The sequence below is a fragment of the Typopeltis vanoorti genome, chromosome 20 (genome assembly GCF_054136105.1).
Source record: "Typopeltis vanoorti isolate ZY-2024b chromosome 20, IOZ_Tvanoo_1.0, whole genome shotgun sequence".
Taxonomy (NCBI): domain Eukaryota; kingdom Metazoa; phylum Arthropoda; class Arachnida; order Uropygi; family Thelyphonidae; genus Typopeltis; species Typopeltis vanoorti.
This window is the reverse complement of record NC_143568.1, coordinates 70,281,635-70,301,905: the sequence shown is the minus strand read 5'-3', so window position 1 is coordinate 70,301,905 and position 20,271 is coordinate 70,281,635. Positions and strand designations below refer to the sequence as shown.

Below are 20,271 nucleotides of genomic sequence, written 5' to 3'. Positions count from 1 at the left end.
CTTCAGACAGCTGTATAAAACAACTACTTGATAGAATGACTTGCAATTTCACATGGATGGATGCTTATTACAGATGTACCAACCTGGAAAAAAAAATTATTGCCATATAAAAACTTTTCAGACCACCCTTGTATTTTCTTTATTTTCTTAGAGAGTTTTGGATGAGTTCAGTGGAGTTTCTGGAGGTAGACTCATTCTTAAGCATTCACTACCTTTGTTAGGGAATGATTTTAGAAGAGGTATGATAGGTATTATATGAATAATGGTAATGTCCTTGTCCTGCAGTGAGTATTCAGACACATTTCATTTCAGAATGCTTGTACATGATGAAATTTCAGCATATGAAATTCACTGTTGCTCTGTCACTTCCAGTTTTTCGTGGAAAATATCTCTTAAATCTCTGAATGCACATAATTATAATTATTTATTATGATTTATTATCCAAATTTTAGTTATTCCTTTTTCATTTTACTTAGCATTATATGAATTTGCTGGAATTCTTCAAGGATTTGAAGAAAAGAAACAGTCATTAGACAAGATAAAAGGTAGGTATTTCACACTTACTAACTTTGCCATTTTCAAATTAATGCTCTTATAAATGCTGTAGAAAAACAGTTTGTTAGTTAATTTGCAAACTTTAAGCATTTGTGAGAAATTTGGTATGAAAATTATTTGATTCTGTTGCATCATTAATTACAGGTAAAAAGCCAGTTTCCTTGCTTCTCACTTTTTCTCTAAATTCAGAGCAGGAGATAGTAGGACATTTACCATGAATGGTAAATGTCCTCCTACTATTTCCGACATACAACATTTAGTGCCATTATCCCCCTTTTGATTTTTCTCCAAAAAGAGATGCTAAGGTCCTGTTGGCATCTCTCATTGCTCTGAATGTTTGTGTTCTTTTATTTTCTCCATTTCACTGGTATCTATCCTGCAACCTGCAAATTAGCCCATATTCAAACCTTTCCTACAAAGGGCAACAATTCTTTGAGATCTGATTACCATCCACTTTTGCTTACTTCAGTGTTCTTTCCAAAATAATGAAGTTTTCTTCATTATTTTGGAAAGAATACTCAACTTCTTAATGCTCAACTTCTATTCTACCTTTGAGCTTCTCATCTAATAAACAATTGCCACTATGGATTCTGCACTGTTTGATCAACAGAGGAGCTTTGTATTTTTGTTATCCATCTTTGGACAAGTTTGTGGAATCTCAAATGGTTTCTTTTGATATTTCTAAGGCATCAGAGCTCCTAAATACGGTCTCTATTCTGCCATCAGCAATTGGGGTGCCTTCATGTTGTGTTGTCTGGATTCACATTACGTGTTAAGATAGATAGATCTTTATCATCAAATGTTGCAACTAATGCTGGTGTTCACAAGACTTTGTTCTTTCACCTACTTTATTCTATATATTCTATATATATATATCAAAGATATTTTCCAATTGACTAATACACAGTTTTGCTGATGACATTACAGTACATTCCACTTTCTCTTTTAATAAGCCTTGCATTATACTAATCACTTCCAGAACCAAATAACCAAAACTTCCAGAATATAACTTCTGCAAACCTAAATTCTAATCTCCAAACCATTCTTCAATGGTATTCTGATAACTTTGTTAATTCCAGTGCTAGTAAACTTCTATCGTGTTATATTATCCAGAAATGAACACTTTTCTTCTGGTTTTACTTTTGACAAAATGTGAGGCAAGATGAGATTTCTCTTTTTGGGATTACTTTTTCCTCAAAAATCTCTTGAAATCAACGTATTACAAATATTGTTCCCTCAGCATCTAAAAAGTTAGGTTTTCTCTTTCATTCAAGGAGTTACCTCTGCACAAATGTTAACTCTATATAAATCACAGACCTCTCCACCCATCAAATACTTTCTCACATCTGGTTTGGTATCTCTAAGAAGTTTCCTAAAAATACTTGACTCAGTACAGAAGAGAGCAATTAGGTTTTGTAGTGACCATCTCTCTCTCTCTCTCTCATTCACTCCAGTTGCTTTCATACAAACATTCAGTTTCTGAATTTTTTCATCTGTGTTAATTTTCACCTTGTTCATCTCCTAACTACATAATCCATATCTGTCCCAGTTTTGGAATAGTGTTCTCATGTGTTTGAGATGATGCACCAAAAAACTCCTTAAAAATTCTTGATGATCAGAAGAAATGACAGTTCAGCTAATTGGTTAGTGATCTTCTCAGCAACTCACTTAAAAAATTTCTCACAGACAGACTGTTTCTTCCTTATGAGACATCATTTTCCAGTGACAACAAACTATGCTCCATCTTTCCTCTGCTTTCTATGGAGTCTGCTAAATCATGCAGCAGCTACTGAACTTCCTTGTACATATCTCTATTCTCTTGAATAGTCTTCCATAGAAAAGTATTTCCCCAGCAACTAAAATGTCCATGCATTCAAAGTGTAGCAATATCTTCCTACTCTCCTCCTGCTTGCATGCAGCAATAATGCACTATAGGTTCAGAGGTAACTCTTTATCTGGGAATATTCTGAAATAAATAATATTACTAAGAAAAGGTCATTGGCACTGTTTGCAAGATTTCAAATTTCTTCAAGTGCCTGCTTTCAAAAAAAAAAAAAAAATTAATATACCACAGAATGAAATAACTACTTTAAAAAGCTATATAAGAATAAAAAAAAAATTGTGATTACTAAACAGAATTATTACTACTCACTGAGTTATTGATCAAGACTCCACTATGTCTCAAAAGAAAAAAAATCTATAAATTATTCTTGGTTCAAAGAAATCATCAACAAAATAAAGCCAATTCATGTTAAGCCACCTTATATTTATGGGGTACCTAAACTCCACAAATCTATCTGTACCCTATAGTTGATAGCATAGACAGTACTTATAAACTTGCTCAACAGTTAGCTAAGTTGCATGTCCCCCCCCCCCCCCCACTGGTAACTCCTCTACTTTTATAAAAAATATTCTATTCATTACATATCACTAGTTAAAAACCGCATCCTTAAAAATTCAGGCATAATGATTAGTTTTGATGTCTTTATTTACTAATGAACCACTAATAGACACTCTTGATTTAATAAAGTCAACCCCCCCCATGTCTTCGAATTATTGAAATTTACTATGCATGCAGGTTAGTTTCTATGGCAAGGAAAAATCTATAAACAGACTAATGGTACTGTTATGGGTTCTTCCCCACCCCACTAGCTGGCTTTTACATGGAACACATGACAGTACTTACCACAATACATACAAGCCTTTAGTGTGATTACACTTTATTGATGATGTGTTTGCCATTTATCACCCCATTGACAAGACACTTTGGATTTTTTTGTCTTTTCATTAGTCACCTGGCTTTCAGGTGGTTCACTATCTTTTTCCTTTTATAGAAAGTCAACACACATGGGAAGATATTCTACATAAACAGTCACATCATTATCCACCACAGCAGTATGGTATTCTAAAAGCACTTACACATGCAGAGCTAGGGCTGTTTGTTCTAATGATGCACTGTTCTAATTATATTTCAGTTCCAGTGAATGTAAATATCTTTTTGTAAGTGGAGGTTTCTGTCGTTTAGAAGTTCGTAAGGCATATTCTGGTAATTGGACCACATTTTTTTTTTTTTTTTATAATTAAGCTAAAAGCACAATAAAGAGATAAAACCCAACAAGTTTCGTAAGTCGTTTGACTTACATCTTCAGGGTTAAAAGGTAACTGAAAATTAAAACGACAAAAAAGAGAAATTAATAGTTCATACTATACAGTTGTAGCCATCTGACTGTTTATAAAATTAAAAAATCAGAATGCAGATTCAAAGCAGTGCTAAGTTTAAACAATGCTTGATGATGCCACATTCTGTTGTTCACGATCATAATGTCCGAGATCTGACTGAGGTATATTTTTTATCAAAACTGACCAAACTTGGTGTAGAATTAAGCCTTGGTTTTTATTGCATTGTGTGTTGGAATTCTAAGTATGTCTGCAGCTTCTTTAAATTTCCATATGTAACAGTTTTTTTCTATATAAGACATGTTTGTTTTCTGCCAGAGTACATTGTGGCCGTTGGAAGTGGTATGGAAAGCTAGACCTGATTTGTGTTCTCTTCTGTTTTGTACATCCTTTTGGTGTTTGTTCGTGCGTATTTCCCAGATCTTCCTGTCTGTACTACGTAGCAGATGCTGCAAGAACCATAAATTTTATAAACACCTGGTTTTTTTATAGGATGATGTGGAATTTCGAGGGATATAGAAATCTTGAAATTTTTTTTTTTCCAGCGGCAGAAAGGCTACTTTGATGTTATGTTTGTTTAGTAATTTAGCCATCTTGTCTGTAACATTCTTGATATGTGGAAGCATGATGGCATTTTTGAAATCTTGTTTCTGTGGGATGCTTGTAGGGGGTATGGAGGATTTTTTTGATAGTCTTGGGTTCATAACCATTTTTTTTTTTTGAGGATCTGTGTTAAATATTCCAATTCTTCATTTCTCTATTTTTATGTGCTGGAAATATTATAAGCTCTGTCCCCCCAGGGTTTTTATTACACCTATTTTTTGCAAAGGGTGGTGGTGTGAGGCCGCATTAAGAAATCTTCCTGTGTTGGTGGGTTTTCTATATATTGAGAAAGAAAGTTTATTATCTTTTTCATTGACTTCTAATAGGATGTCAAGAAAAGGAAGTTTTCTAAGTTGTTCTTGTTCTAAAGTAAATTTTATATCCAATTTAAATCTTATATTTAAAATTTTTAATTTAAATTTTATATGGTAAATATCTTTGCATTACTTTCCTGGCCAATGGCTACAGCTCCTACAAAATAGATAAAATGCTATATGGCCTTCCTACTTCCCCTCCTCAAATACACAAGAACAAACCCCCACTATTCCTATTCCATATGTCTGAGATACATCTGAAAACTTAGCCAAAGTACTAATAAAATATAACCTTCGTACCACATTCAAACCATATGTTAAGTTCGCTTATCTAAGGATATACTCCATTCCCTAAGATATCTTGGAGTGTATGAAGTTCCATATGACTTCATACACTAACAGATCTTTCATATTGTCCATAGTAGGCCAAGTCATATGACTATGACTTGGCCTACTATGGACAGACAGAAAGATCTGTTAGCACCTGCCATGCAGAACATAAAAAATACAGTCGCAACCATTATTATGGTGAGTCTGGACTGGCAGACCACATTTTGGACACCCCTTTCACACAGCATTAGATGGAAGAAAAACCAATGTGCTATTTAGAAATCGGTCAGGAAAGATTATTTTTAGAGTCAGCCATGGCTATGAAGCATTCTTCTAACCTGAACAAGAATGGTTGTATTAACTTGCCAAAAATTTCAGAGACTGTTATTTTAAGATCGACTCCTACATAGCTGTAATACTTTTTTTTTACAACATTAGAGGATGTCAAATTAGGAATTTGGATCTTTTGCCCATTACAATTTGAATTGTTTCTCTTACTCATTGTCGCATGTTAACTGTAACATGTAGTGTGCTCTGAAGGTGATGGTTTGAAATTCAGCAAAATATAAGCCAGCTAATAAATCTTTTTTTTTAGAATAATATTACACTGGTTTTTTTTTTTAATTTTTATATATCTTTTTATGGACGAATAAATTTAATGATAAATTATGCCAACAAGTTTCATCAACTGGGCTGTTTGGCTTCTTCAGGGCATACAAAACGGTAAAGACAACTCAAAGTCGCTAGTACATAGAACGCATGTATAAAATATAACATAAATTAAAAAGATGCTTAACATCATATGCATGGAGCATGTGTTTCATTAGTTATTGTTGTGTATGTGCATGCTCTGTAGTTTGCAGCAAAATTAAATTCTGGAAAGCTTAGCGATCTTATTAGGGTTTTTTCGTATGTCAGGCAGGATCATTCCTTGATTTTTGTTTAGGCTGCTTTCAGAACGAAGAACCACTGTGGCTTTGAGTTGTCTTTACTGTTTTGTATGCCTTGAAGAAGCCAAACAGCCCAGTTGGTGAAACTTATCGGCATAATTTATCATTAAATTCATTGGTCCATAAAAAAAAAAAGAAATTAGAAATTTAGAAATTATTCTAAAATTAAGTTAGTGGGCCAAAAAAAAAAAAAAAGAAATATATACTCATAATAAACACCTTTTATAAGCAATATTTTACAATAAACAATTTTTATAATTTAGTTCATTTGATGTTGTAATAACTTTCAACACCTAACATTTCTGTTAGATGAAAGAAACATTTTTGTATGAAATTTCAAGATTAAAAGAAATAATATCATAATCAACCATGGAGTAGGAGAAAGCAGACTAATCCAGGAAAAAAGAACAGAGGAGGAAAACAACAGGAAAGAAAGTATGGTAATTCATAATTAAATGAATAATGATAATAATGATGTTGATAATAATACTAAGGTAAGTCATTTAAGATCTTAGAAAAAAGAAGTCATATGGGTGATTCAATAATTAAATTTTAACTTGACGAAGGAGTCACTACATTGATCTTCCTGGGAGCTAAAATAAAAGATGTAACAATGGCAAGGACAAAACATAAAAGAAAAGTAAATGTGATGTTAGTGTTTTTTGGGACTCGCAATTTAAGTATTGATAAGTATAGTATGAGTGAGGATACGAAAGGGCTTGATAGAAGAAGCAAGAAAGAAAGGTAAGAAAGTAAAAATGGTAATGATTCAATTTGCAGGCTATGTAGAAAAATGGGTGCAGGTTTTTAGACATGTGGAGTGAGTTTGCTGGCAGAAAAGACGTATGAGAGGGACTGCCTGCACTGGAATGAATTTGACATCAGATGCCTAGAGAAATTATTTATTTCAATGAAATCTAATGCAGATAGTCAGGAAGACTAGATAATGTTGGGAGGAACACTGAGGATATATATATATATATTAAAGTGCAGCTAGGATTTGTAGATGTAATATTGATACAAAAGTCAATGTGCACAGTTATGAATGTGCTGAATGGGTGGACTGCACTTTGGGGTCAGGCATTTTGAGTGTGCGTGGAGAGGAAAAAGAGAAAGTTGACCAACTCTGCCAAGCAGGTTGTAGATTTAAGTCTGAGAAAAAAAAAAAAAGCAAAGTGGTAACTTATCTCTATACACAAATGCCAGGAGCATTAAAAACAAAGTGGTTGAGTTTGTTGCTTTGCTGATGATTGTACTGCGTCCTAAAATTGTTGGCATTAGTGAAACATGGCTTTCCTAGTCAGATGTTGTAACTGGAATGAATGCAAAAGATATAGTATTTTTAGGAATGACAGGAAGAGAGGGTGAGTACTACTAATGATATCAGATGACATGAGTCCAGTTAGGATAGAAACACACAAAAGCAATAATGGTAATAATGTCCTCTGTAGCATTGAGTTTGAGACTGTATGATATGAAGTGGAGGCTAACACAATGAAATGCATGGTGGGATGTTGCTATAGACTGAGAGGTTCAGTTGATGGGGGGATGGGAGAAATGCACTGCCAAATAACCCTGATGAGCACTAAAGAGGCAATTATTGTGGGTGACTTAAATTATCTGAATATGATTGGGTAGCTGAGAAAACTCACTTCACACAGCACTGTACTTTGTGTATGTAACACACGGTACAGTGCTGCCACTACATGGAAGAAGAGATAGAGGTACATGAGAAACGTGACAACTTTTTGAGCAGCATGTGATAGAAGCAATTCAAAACCAGAGAGAGTTAGATGTGATCATAACATCAAGAGGTGTCTTAGTTAAGGTTGGGACTGTTTTGCCAACAGTGATCACGATGTACTGACTTGGGGTGTAACCAACTATATGGATGTCCAATCAATACAGGTTATATGCTGAACTTCAAATCTGGAAATTATTACAAACTCAGGAGAATACTATCTTTGGCTTCATGGTATCAGTTTTGAATGGGAAAGATAGCAGCAGTGCATTGAAAAGATTCTTAAATGATATGGTATCTGAATGTGTCCCTAGAGTTTGAAGAACAAATAGAATAGAAGTGAAATGGATTTGCAATCTCATTAAACATGAGAATGGGAATAAGAGTGATAGGAGTTATGAAATATATAAAGCTTAGGCCTGAAAGTTCCCACTATTTTACAAAAAGCCAAGTCCAAGTTGGAATATGAAAAGAAATTCAATTCACAGTCTAAAGGTCCCCCAAAAGAATTTTATTGTTATGTTATCTGAGCACATAAAAGAAACGAAGAGTGCAGAAGAATAACCTTATTGAATGCAGATGGTACCCTGCTATCAGAAGCAGATGAGGTTGTTCAAATAATGAGTGCTCACTTCACCAAGATCTATCAACCCTGTGTATGTAATACAGGGTAGAGTGCTGCCACTACATGGAAGAAGAGATAGAGGTGCATGAGAAGGAGGTTCTAGAGCTGTTGTATCATCTGGATAAAAATTTGGCAGATGGGATATCAGTATGTGTACTAAAGCAGGACTTCTTAAACTTTTTCCACTTGCGACCCCTTTTCCTGAGAAATTTTTGCACGGCCCTGGGTGTATAGGTATATAAAATAGGTATACAAATCAAACATTTACTGATAATAAATCATAAAGAAATTTATTTTAAAACAATTCTTTGGTATACATATAATTTTACCATTATTAAAGACGAAAGCAAATTTGCATACTAATGAGATGGATGTGCTTGTTTATTTTTACATAAAGAATTACAATACAATAGTCTTGAATCTGAGCTGAGGTATTTCTGGCAGCATTTGTTTGTGTTGTCTCAGCAACTTGCTCATATTTTATGACAATTTTATGTTACAGCTCATTTGGATAAAGGGAATGAATACACTATGATACTATTGGACTTTGCTAAAGCATTTGATTGTATACCACATGAAAGGCTATTGTATAAATTTGGGAATAATACAGGACTGGAATATAAACTATTAGTTTAGATAAGTGGGTGGCTGACGGACAGGTTGGAAAATCATATATTGGAGATATTTCTGTTCAATACAAATATTTAGTACAAATTTATTAATTTTTTAAAAATAAATAAATATATATACATAATACATAATATTATTATGCATGATATTTACTGCATATAAGATATATATGCAATTAAAGACATTATTATTATTACATTTTTATTGCTACAAAATTCCGTACACAACTTGCTGAGTATATTAATTTTTGATAAATAATATATATATTATTAGTGGCATCGCATGCCCATTTCAGTTGGGTGTGTTGTCATGTGGCTTATGCAACACATGCTACAAAATTCTCATCAATTTGGCTGTATGATTGAATTGTTATTAATGTATGAAAGTGGAGTAATCTTTGGGTTTGTTGACTGGTTCCCCAAGGGGAACCAGTCAACATGCCTCAGGGATCTGTTTTAGAGCCATTGCTGTTTAACCTATATGTTAATGATATTGGGGAAGATTTGAATGAGGATATTCAGTTGTTTGCAGAATATATGCTAGAAGTCAAACAATTTGAATGTATGAAAGTTTTAAGAGTGTATAGTGCATCAGTGCTCATCTTAATTGGTGCAGTGCAATTAATTGTAGGGTAACTTTGAATACTTTTAATTTATCAATTAATTGTAACCAAATCTGCATAGAGTGGGGGACAATGTGTTTGTTATAAGATATATTAGAAAGTAGTAATGAACGAGAATGCTGTATTTGGTTGGTATATTTGAATTACTCAAAGGTGTAAATATAATAATAAATTTGGAAGAGGAGGAGGACGGGGCTCATCTCTTTTGACTACAATCATACAATCTGTAAAAGCTCTGGCATAAAATGGGGCATTGAATAGATCGTCGACACTGTTTCCCATTGTAAATATGGGCAAAAAAGTTATAAATTATTTGCAGAAAATTATGTTAAAAATTTGGCTATATCGGTGTCCTAAACATGTCAGTTCACACTTTATGCATGCAAAACATTAAACTGTTTTGCATGCATAAAGATGAAACTCAGAAAACAAAAACAGCAACTCATAACAAATGACAACATTCAATTGGATTGGTTGACACAATAACCAATCACAACCACTGATTTCTGGGCGATTTTATCTCAACACACACACACACACACACACCCTGCCTCGTGTTCTGGGTTTAAAACCCCTAGAACGCTAAGAATTTGACCAGCTGCGCCATCTGTTCAAAGGGCTCAAAGGTGTCCATATTTGTGACTGCATACCTGGGCTATTAACGTGAATGAGATGCAATGTTTACACATCAAAAAGTGTCCTCTTCATGAAGTATTAGTATATTGTTTAATTTTAGGAATCATGCGAAGCTAGGAAACAATTAGGGGAGTCGTTAATAGGAATAAATGCAAAAATATATAATATCAATGATATGGCTATTCTGTGGGTGTGCCATGTACACATTGCCCCCACTATATTCAGGGTGTGCTAGGTATAGCGCACCCTGAATATATATACAGTTATAACTTTAACTTTATTATTACATTTACGTTAATACATAATACTGAGAACATTCTTTTTGATAATTATCCATGATTGTTTTTATTACTGTGGCATTAAATTTTTTTGTTTGTTTGTTCAGATGGCATTTCTGCTGTTTTCCTATGCTGAGTTTATCTGAAGAAGATAAGATCAGTATAATGATAATAATTAAAAGGGAGGTCATGTTTTAATAATCTACTTATTACAGTAAGGTGACAGCAGCATTGGGTGCAGGAGATGGATACACAGTAGTATACTGCAAAGGTTTTTGATAGATTACCACGTGACAAGTTCATAGTCAAACTAGAGCGGATGGGGTTAGATATATTAGACTAGTACATTTGATTGGAGATTGACTTTCTTCCAGGATATTGCTCCCCCATACACAACTTACTGATCTGATAGGTATCAGTAAGTTGTGTATGGGGGAGCAATATTCTGGAAGTGGAAAGTCACTAGTGGCATGCCTCAGGGGTCTGTTTTAGAGCCATTGCTGTTTAACCTGTATGTTAATGATATTGGGGAAAATTTGAATGAGGATATTCAGTTGTTTGCAGATGATGCAGTTGGAATGAACTATGAGAAGTAGAGCAGATGTTGTGGCCTTACAAGAGGATTTGAATAGACTGATTGAATGGGCACGGGATTGTGGATGCCAGTTCAATGTTGCGAAATGTAATGTTTTAAAATTTGGGAAACAAAGATGGGATGAAGAATTTATTATTATTATTACATGACACCTCTAGGGAGTCCAAAGACTCATCCTGCGGGGGAGGGGGGGGTGCACCTACTCTATAACTCTGTCTCCACCACTCAATCCGCCAACTACACTGAACCCGCAACTACACCCATGTCATTTCTGCTTAGTGGGGATATATTGTTGGAGGTGGAGGAAATTGGAGATCTTGGGGTGGTGGTGAATAAGAATCTGAAACTTAGAGGACATGTTGCCAAAATTGTGAGGAAAATACAACAAATTCTGGGAATTATGCAGAAGACACTGACTTGTAGGAATAAGGAGATTCTGGTTCCATTGTATAAGGCTCCGATTTGGCCACATATGGACTGATGTGCACAGAATTGGGCACCTTGTTTTCATAAGGATGAAGAGATGCTGGAGAGGTTCCAGAGGCAATTAACCAAAGTGGTTTTTGATATCTGGAATGTTGAATATGAAGAAAGGTTGAGACAATGCAGTTTGCAGAGTCTAGTGAATAGGAAGAAGAGGGTGATATGATAGAGACATACACAATAGTAAGGAGGTGTTACAGGATTAATGCCAGAGAGATTTTTCATAAAATGGTTGGAGACTGGGGGAGAAAAGAGGTTATCCCCCAGAAGTTATATAAAGAGGGTGTGAATAGCGGAGTGAGAAGCAGGTTTTCATCATGGAGAGTTGTGATTGATTGGAATGCATTGGCTGAGAGCATGGTGTTTGCAGAGAATTTGAATATGATTAAGGTGCAGTATGATGAGCTGGGGTGTATGACAAAAGGGATCTCCTGGATAAATCTGTGACTCCATGTGGTCTTGGAATAATAATAATAATAATAATCTTCACAGAAAAGTGTGCCTAAATAGCTGAAATATTTTATTTGTTCTATAGGTTGCCCATTAAGAGTGCACCAGAAGTTTTCTGTATTCTTGCTTATTTTCGTAGCTTAGTATTGCTGATTTCCATGCCAAATTTGTTAGTATTATGCAGTTTAGTTAGAGAATCCTAGAGTCTCACTGGATATACACTAGTATCCAGTGAGACTAGTTCAGATGAATAACTGATGATTTCAAGTAGAAAGCAACATTCAAGTACACGTTCTAATTTTTGAACTACATGCAAAGGGATCACATGATAGCACTGACCAGGATAAAATCTAAAAGATTATGCTAAGAGAATTGTGTTTGAAGGAAGCTCTTTTTGTGAAGGAATAAAGTTGCAAACTTTAATGTCATGTAATGTCTCAAAGACATCGCTAGGTTATTTCACACAGAGAAGAATTATTGAAAAGCTTGAAGAAGGCTTCAGAATTATTAATATTGCCAGACAGTTTGGAATCTCACATGGCATTGTATTCAGGCTCTGGGAACCATTTCAAATGAATGGAATGTGTTCCAGAAGTTTGCTAAGAGATCATCCTCACTTTGTCACAGAGTATAAAGACAGAATTTTGATTATAACAGCAAAATGTAATTGACACACCACGGTGGGTCTGCTTTCAAGTTGACTCCATTCAAGCACAGATATCTCAGTATCTGTGCTTGAATAACACAAATTCTGGTTTGGCATTTCACACAACTTCTACTGGTCATGATGTACTCTGGGACAGAACAAACGTGTCCTACATTGAACAAACTGGCACATCAAACCAAAAATTTGGCTCTGCTATGTGGACGACATCTTCATCATTTGGCCAGGAACAGCACAAGCTATCTTAATAACTTACATCCTAACCTAACATAAAATTTACTCTGAAACTAGAAGAAAATAAAAAAACTTCTTTTCCTAGACATCCTTATAGAAATAAATGAAATAAAGAACAGATTATCGTTTTCCATTTATAGAAAGTCGACAAACACGGTAAGATTCCTTCATGCTACTTCACACCACCCCGAGCAAAAAATAGGCCTCATAAAAACCATAAGGGATAAAGCATACAGCATCCCCAGTACAGAAAAAAGCGGAAAGAAGAAATACAATACTTAACACAGATCCTACAACTGAATTGTTTCAAAACTAAATTAATTAATAAAATTCTCAATACAGTACCTACAAGAAACTTAAATAAACAAGACTTCAAGAATGTAGTCACCCTTCCATAAAAGTGACTTTCCTACCACTTGAAAAGATAACAAAATCTCTTCATCCTCCGAAACCTCCACATCACACAATGAAAAAACCAGGAGTTTACAATATTCACTGTTTCTGTGGCGTCTGCTACGTAGGCCAGACGGGGAGATCGGGAGAAATCTGCATGAGCGAACATCAAAAGGACGTACAAAAAAAGAGAGAACATAAGTCTGGCTTGGTATTTCACACAACTTCTACTGGTCATGATGTACTCTGGGACAGAACAAACGTGTCCTACATTGATAAAAACTGTTTCACAAGAAAATTCAAAGAGGCAGCAAGTATGATCAAAATTCCTATGCAATGCAACAAAAATCATGGTTTGATTTTAAATCAAGTTTGGTCAGCGTTTATCAAAAATTTACCCAGTCCAGACCTCGGACAGAGTGAAAGTGAACCACAGAACGCAACATCAAATAGCATTGTTTCCAGCTAACACATATTAACGGTTGTATAGATCTGTTATTCGGTTTTTTAACGAACTTTTTTGATGTTCATAATACCAACAATTGAACTTGTTTTTTTCGTAATTTCTTATAGTTTGTGCTTTAAACTGTTACTTATCTTTACCCCTGAAGATGTTAGTCTGATGACTAACGAAACTTGCCGGGTTTGTTTTTTAGTACTTGTTTAGTTTTAAAAACCAGTCTTTTTTAATAAAAATGTGGTCACAAAACCGAAATAATTTGATTGATAATCTACTCTGTCTGCCTTTCCACATTTCAAGTTTTTGATGGTTTTTTCTACCTCAAGTATTTATATGTACTCCTATTTGCATTCCTCTTGAAAATTTTCTTCTACTCTTCTGACACTGTTTGTTTATTTATCAGTCCTTCTAGGATATTCACTTTCATAATAATTTAATTAATTTATTTATCATAATAAAGAGGGTGGCTGCTGACATATCAAAAAGTGGTTTTATGGAGGTGCAGAATCAAGGCAAAAACAAATAACTAGTGGTATGCTGCAAGGTTCAGTGCTGGGACCGTTGCTGATTAATTTGTACATAAACGATTTAGGAAATAACCTGAAAGGAAATATTCAGTGGTTTGCTGATGATGTGAAATTAGGTAGAGTAATAGTTAATCAAGGCCATGTGGAGAGCTTGCAAGACGATTTAAATAGGCTGTCAGTATGGGCAAAGTTAATGGGTGTCAGTTTAATGTCGAGAAATGTCAAGTTATGAATTTTAGGATAAATAGATTACAAGCCGTGTATCACATTGATGGCACTGTACTCCAGGAAATAGATGAAGCTAGAGATTTGGGGGAGGGAGGGGGGGGTAGACAGAGAGTTAAAGTTTAGAGGATTTTAAGTTTTTTAAGGTAGCCCATAAGATTACTTGGCTTTTGAAAAATACATTAACAAGTAGAGATAAGGAAGGTGTTATTCCCCTTTATAAGGCCTTGATACTCCCACATCTGGATTACTGTGCTCAAGTCTGGTTGGTCACCTGGGTTTCTTCAGGATGAGGAGGAGACAGTGGAGAGGATTCAGAGGCAGGTGACCAAGATGGTAAGTGGCTTGTGGAATGTTCAATATGAGGATAGATTGTGGATTGCAGAAATTGGTTGATAGGAGAAAAACAAGGGATATGTTAAAAATATTTAAGTTGTGTAAAGGGTTTTGTAGGATTAATCCAAGGAATGTTGCAGCATTTGGCTACAGGGGACCAGAACAAGGGGTCATTCCTGAAAGTTAGATAAAGGTGTAGTTAGTAGGGGTGTGAGGACTAGATTTCTTGCTTGGAGAGTTCTGAATGAGTGGAATGGGTTGCCAGTTGTGAGTGCTTTGTCTGTTAATGGGTTTAAGGAGAAGTATGATAGATGGTGTGGATAGATCGGGTCTCCCACGATGAGTATTCAGACCCCATAGAGGTGCCTGTATAATAATAATAATCAGTATATTTCTATTTCTTGAAAAAGTCAAATGTGTAAGAACAAAAATTCAAGTTGATAACTATTTTTTTCCAGCATCATCTGTAAAAAAACATACAAAAGAAAAAACTGTGAAAGGAAACATTGCACTGAAGAAGCTAAATAGTATATGTAATGGAAATAATTTGGAGCAGCTCACGCTAGATAGAACAGTGGAAGTTGAGACAAGTAAGTATATTTCGTTGTTATGTAGAAACATTGCGACAGATGCTTCATCTGTATCTGTATTTCTATTTTAACTCTTTTAAATGTTAAGATGCAAACACAAAAACTATTTCATGCTCTGAGTAATTGACACAGAATGGCAAAACTGTTTGCTCTGACAATTGAGAATATGTGTCTTTAGGCTTAAATGCTGGATAAACATCATGATAGAGGTTTAATGGAGTATTAACTGCACTGAGAAGGATTAAAACTTTTAATTCTTCCAGTATTTTTTTTCTCTCTCATATAATAATATAATCTCATTTCTCTTCCTGTATAATAATAATAATCAGTATATTTCTATTTCTTGAAAAAGTCAAATGTGTAAGAACAAAAATTCAAGTTGATAACTATTTTTTTCCAGCATCATCTGTAAAAAAACATACAAAAGAGAAAACTGTGAAAGGAAACATTGCACTGAAAAAACTAAATAGTAAATGTAATGGAAATAATTTGGTGCAGCTCACGCTAGATGAAGTTGAGACACGTAAGTATATTTCGTTGTTATGTAGAAACATTGCGACAGATGCTTCATCTGTATTTCTATTTAACTCTTCTAAAATGTTAAGATGTAAACACAAAAACTATTTCATGCTCTGAGTAATTGACACAGAATGGCACAACTATTTGCTCTGACAATTGATGATGTGTGTGTTTAGGCTTAAATGCTGGATAAACACCATGATAGAGGTTTAATGGAGTATTAACTGCACTGAGAAGGATTAAAACTTTTAATTCTTCCAGTATTTTATTTCTCTCTCACTGAGACATAATCATGCAGTACAAACGAGCACTTCTCTCTCTCTCTCTCTCTCTCACACACACACACACACAGTAATAAATGAAACATTGATCTGACCTTGCAGTCCTTACCTGAGGGAGGCACCCCTCTGTGGGTATTTGTAGGATGCTTAGATTTAAAATTTGGATCACTGACAATTAAAGTTTCCAAAATTTTAGGAAGTGTCCTGCATCCATATTCTTTCAAATGTGGTTTATTTCTGAATGCTGCTGCAGATTTCAAACACAGTCTTTGCATTTTAAATTTACTGTGATGGAGCATGGTGGTTTTTTCCAGGTTGTGTGAGTGGTGTCCACTACATGATCCACAAGTCGAGATTGACCATTTTCATGATTGCAGATGTATAAAGAATAAGAATGGAGATAATGTGCACTTTTCTCATCTTGTTTTGTGTTCATCTATGGAGATGGTGGCTGTCTATTTAAAGCATACCAACTTGCAGGAACAAGATGCTTTATATACTTCATGGACTGAGAGATGAGGAACTTATCTTTAGTGGAACAGATAAGGGTAGCAAGTTTCAGGTGGGACTTAAAAGCTGTGTATAAGTTGTATTTCTTTAAGGACTTGCCTATTTTTTTCAAATGATATGGTGATGGCATTCCTGAAATCATTCTGTAGAGAAAGCTGAGGATTAAGAAAAGATTTGATTGTTTGTTTTAATTTTATGAGAACTGTAGCCATTAGAAGCCACTGTTGAAAGAGATGTTCCACTTGAACAAAGATTGTAGGCTTTCTTTGTTTATTTGTTTGAGTTTTAATGATGTCATATTGTGAAGAGGGTTGGATAGGAAAGTTTGTGAATGTATCTACTTGTGCAAGTGGGTTTTCTGTATACAGTGAAGGAGAGGTTATTACCATTAGGAAAGCATATCACTATGGTTTCTAGGAAGGGTAAACCATTGTTAATTTCCTTTTTCATCATAAACTAGATTGTATGATTTAGACTAGTGAGGTGACAGAGGAAGGAGTCTGATGTGTCTGCAGCATGATGCAAAATAGAGGGATGGGGAAGGGAGCTGAGTCTGTGGTTCGTTTTCCAAAATATCCCATGTAAAAATTGGCAAGTGGAATGGGAGGTTTGGGTTTATGGAATTTTGGTAAACTGTATATCCAGAGGTAGGACAAGAACCAAAGGGTTTGGTTTTCTTGTTATCTCAGGAAGCCAGGAAGATACTTTTTAATTTTTTTTCTGTTTTAGTGGGATGTAGGTAGAGCAGTCTGGGAGAATAACATACATTTCACAGTTGTATTCACTGGTGTTAAGGACACCTGTGGACACCATTAATAACCTTTGTTATTAATGGTATTAATCTAGCTTTCTGAGCAGTAAGAAGATAGATTACTTTTTGGTGATGAAGACTGGGAAAGAAGATTTGCAACGTCAAGTCTGATGTTGGTTATTTCAAGAGCTAAGTTACAGATTCCACATTCTGCATTGTACGTTAAGTCTAGTACCAGTAATAATTTCCATGCTATGGAAAGGCTGAGGCTTAGGGTACTGATAGCATCTTCACAGAGCCTCTTTGAAGACTGATTCACTAGAGTATGGAGACATTGACTTTATGACTTAGATTGCCCATCTTGCACTACTTCGAGAACAGATAACTGTGACATCCACCAGTCTCGAACTTTCAATTCCACTATCAGTTTGTTACAATCAGGCCTCTCAGCGATTCTCAACCCTGAGCTTTGATCTATTCTCTCAGACATTTCAGAAACATGTCCTAAAAGAATTCTTAAAAATAAGAAATAAACATATCAAAAAGTATAACAGTTTGTGCCATTCTGTATATCAGCTGCAAATTCAACCTCTTCATACCGTATAGTGAGTCAGTCTTCAAAAAGGCAGAATGATATTGCTGTTAGAACCTTAAGCTTCAATTTTGCCATAGCAGGGTAAGGTGCTAGACAATATACAACATAGAATGTAGAATCTGTAACTTAGTTCCCAAAAGAACCAACAACATTGGAATTGAACTCACCAATATTCTTTCTCAGTGTACACATCTGAAAAGTAATCTGTAGTTTGGTGGTGTACTATGCAGTACTAACTTGCTGCTCTCAGGAACCTACAAAAAGATTAAAGTATTGCTATCACCAGAGCAAATAAGGGTAACTACAGATGTCCTTAATGTCACTAAATACCCTCATAAAATGAATATTATTCTCCAAGACTGCAGTCGCAGTGCCCCACTAGATTATGATCCCATCAAAACACAGGTTAAAAAAAAATTAAAAAGCCTACTTAAAAATGTGGGGTGCTTAAGGGTCAAAGCTGTATAACTGAGAGGAGACCTCCACATAGCCTTTAAAGGAATGCGGAGAACCGACCAGGACTTCTGACCTAATGTCCAATCCTCACCTTCTTGTGGTGCACCCTGTTGGGCATCTACCTGGATACTGAACAAATGAGGATGGGTTGGCAATTTGGGATTTAGCCGACCAAATTGTATTCCTATTGGTTAAATCAAAATACAAAATGATGGTACAACATGACAAAATTTCATGCTGGCTGGGGAGTTGCCTGGTTAAACAAGGCCCCCCGTTGTTTTCGCCAGGGACCAGGGCGAACAGCAAAAAGTCAGCTACTGGAACAAATCTGAAAACACACTCCTACTCAACATCACCAGAGTTAAAGATCGGTACTATCACTATAAGAAGCCTGAATGGCAAAGAAATGGAGCTAGCTGAGGAATTAGATAAGTACCAGATCGACATAATAGGGGTGACTGAAACAAAAAAGACAAAAACTGGTGAGATCTTTCTGAGCAATAAATACAAAATGTTATATTCAGGCAATGACAATCAAGGAAAAGAAGGAGTAGCCATAGTATTCAACACAAAATACGAGGCTAATCTTCTTGAATGGCAGGCAGTCTCAAGTAGAGTAATGTGGGCAAATATGAGAATGGGGAACTGGACAATGAGACTTATTTGTGCCTATGGTCCCACAGAAGGTTCTACTAAGGTAGAAGTGGAGGAATTTTTTGAGGCTTTAGAAAAAGCAATTGACACAATGAAAAAGAAAAGTTGGTCCTTGTTGGGGATCTAAATAGTAGAGTAGGAAATGATTTTTTATGTCAGACATACAAAAATATTTTGGGAAAATTTGGAGAAAAGAGCAAAGCTAATAATAATGGCAAATACTTGTTGGATTTCTGCTCAGGACATGGACTGGTTATTACTAACACCATGTTCCAACATAAAAATGTGCACAAATTCACATGGAGAGAAGAGGCAAGGAATAAAAAAAGTCTCATTGACTATGTTATTGTTGATAGTGATGTTTTCACCCTGGTGTAGGACACCAGAGTGTACAGAGGATTTGAAATTGGAAGTGATCACTATATAGTCTTGAGCAGGATAAAATTGAATTTCATATTGAAAAGAATAACATGTAAGAAAGTTTTAAAGCGAATAAAAGTTGAGCAGCTCTCAGATGTGAACTGTAGACTAAAATACACAAAGATTATTGAAGAAAAAATGAAAGAGTTTGAGAACAGGAATCAAACCTTGGAGATTCAGTGGCAAACTCTGAAGAAAACCCTGATTGATTCAGCCATAGAGGCATGTGGTGAGGTTGCCTGCAAGGATAGGAAAATCAGAACTCCATGGTGGACACCATAAGTTAAAGATACAGTGAAGCAAAAGAAGGAAGCATATCAAAAGTTCTTGGCAAATAAGTCAGCTTGTGCTCTTAGAGAATACAGAGACAAATGCAAGAATGCTAAACACTATGTAAAACTAGCTAAACAAAAGTCACGGGAGGGCTTTGGCAAGAATATAGAAAATAAATATCAAGAAGGTGGCAAAATATTCTGGAGATTGTTGAAGAAGCTTAGGAATGGAGGAAAGAGTGCTGTAAAAGGAGTTAGAGATGATAAAGGTGACATGAAAATGGAAGAAAAAGATATCCTTGAAGTATAGGGTAATTACTTTGAAAAACTGCTAAATGAAAGAAAGCTCAGTGGTAAAAAATACTGAACAGGCATGCAGTCAGGAATACATATCC

General features: G+C 35.2%; 1 protein-coding gene across 6 annotated transcripts in view; it reads left to right on the top strand.

The window, feature by feature from the left end:
- The window catches only part of LOC150095552 (uncharacterized), a 486,687-nt gene that overhangs the window by 330,691 nt on the left and 135,725 nt on the right, over positions 1-20,271 (top strand). For all 6 annotated transcript variants that reach the window (XM_090410226.1, XM_090410229.1, XM_090410228.1 and 3 more), the window contains 3 exons: positions 477-545; positions 15,287-15,418; positions 15,819-15,941. In XM_090410226.1, coding sequence (XP_090266352.1) covers positions 477-545; positions 15,287-15,418; positions 15,819-15,941 — 324 coding nt within the window. The remainder of the gene's footprint in view (positions 1-476; positions 546-15,286; positions 15,419-15,818; positions 15,942-20,271) is intronic.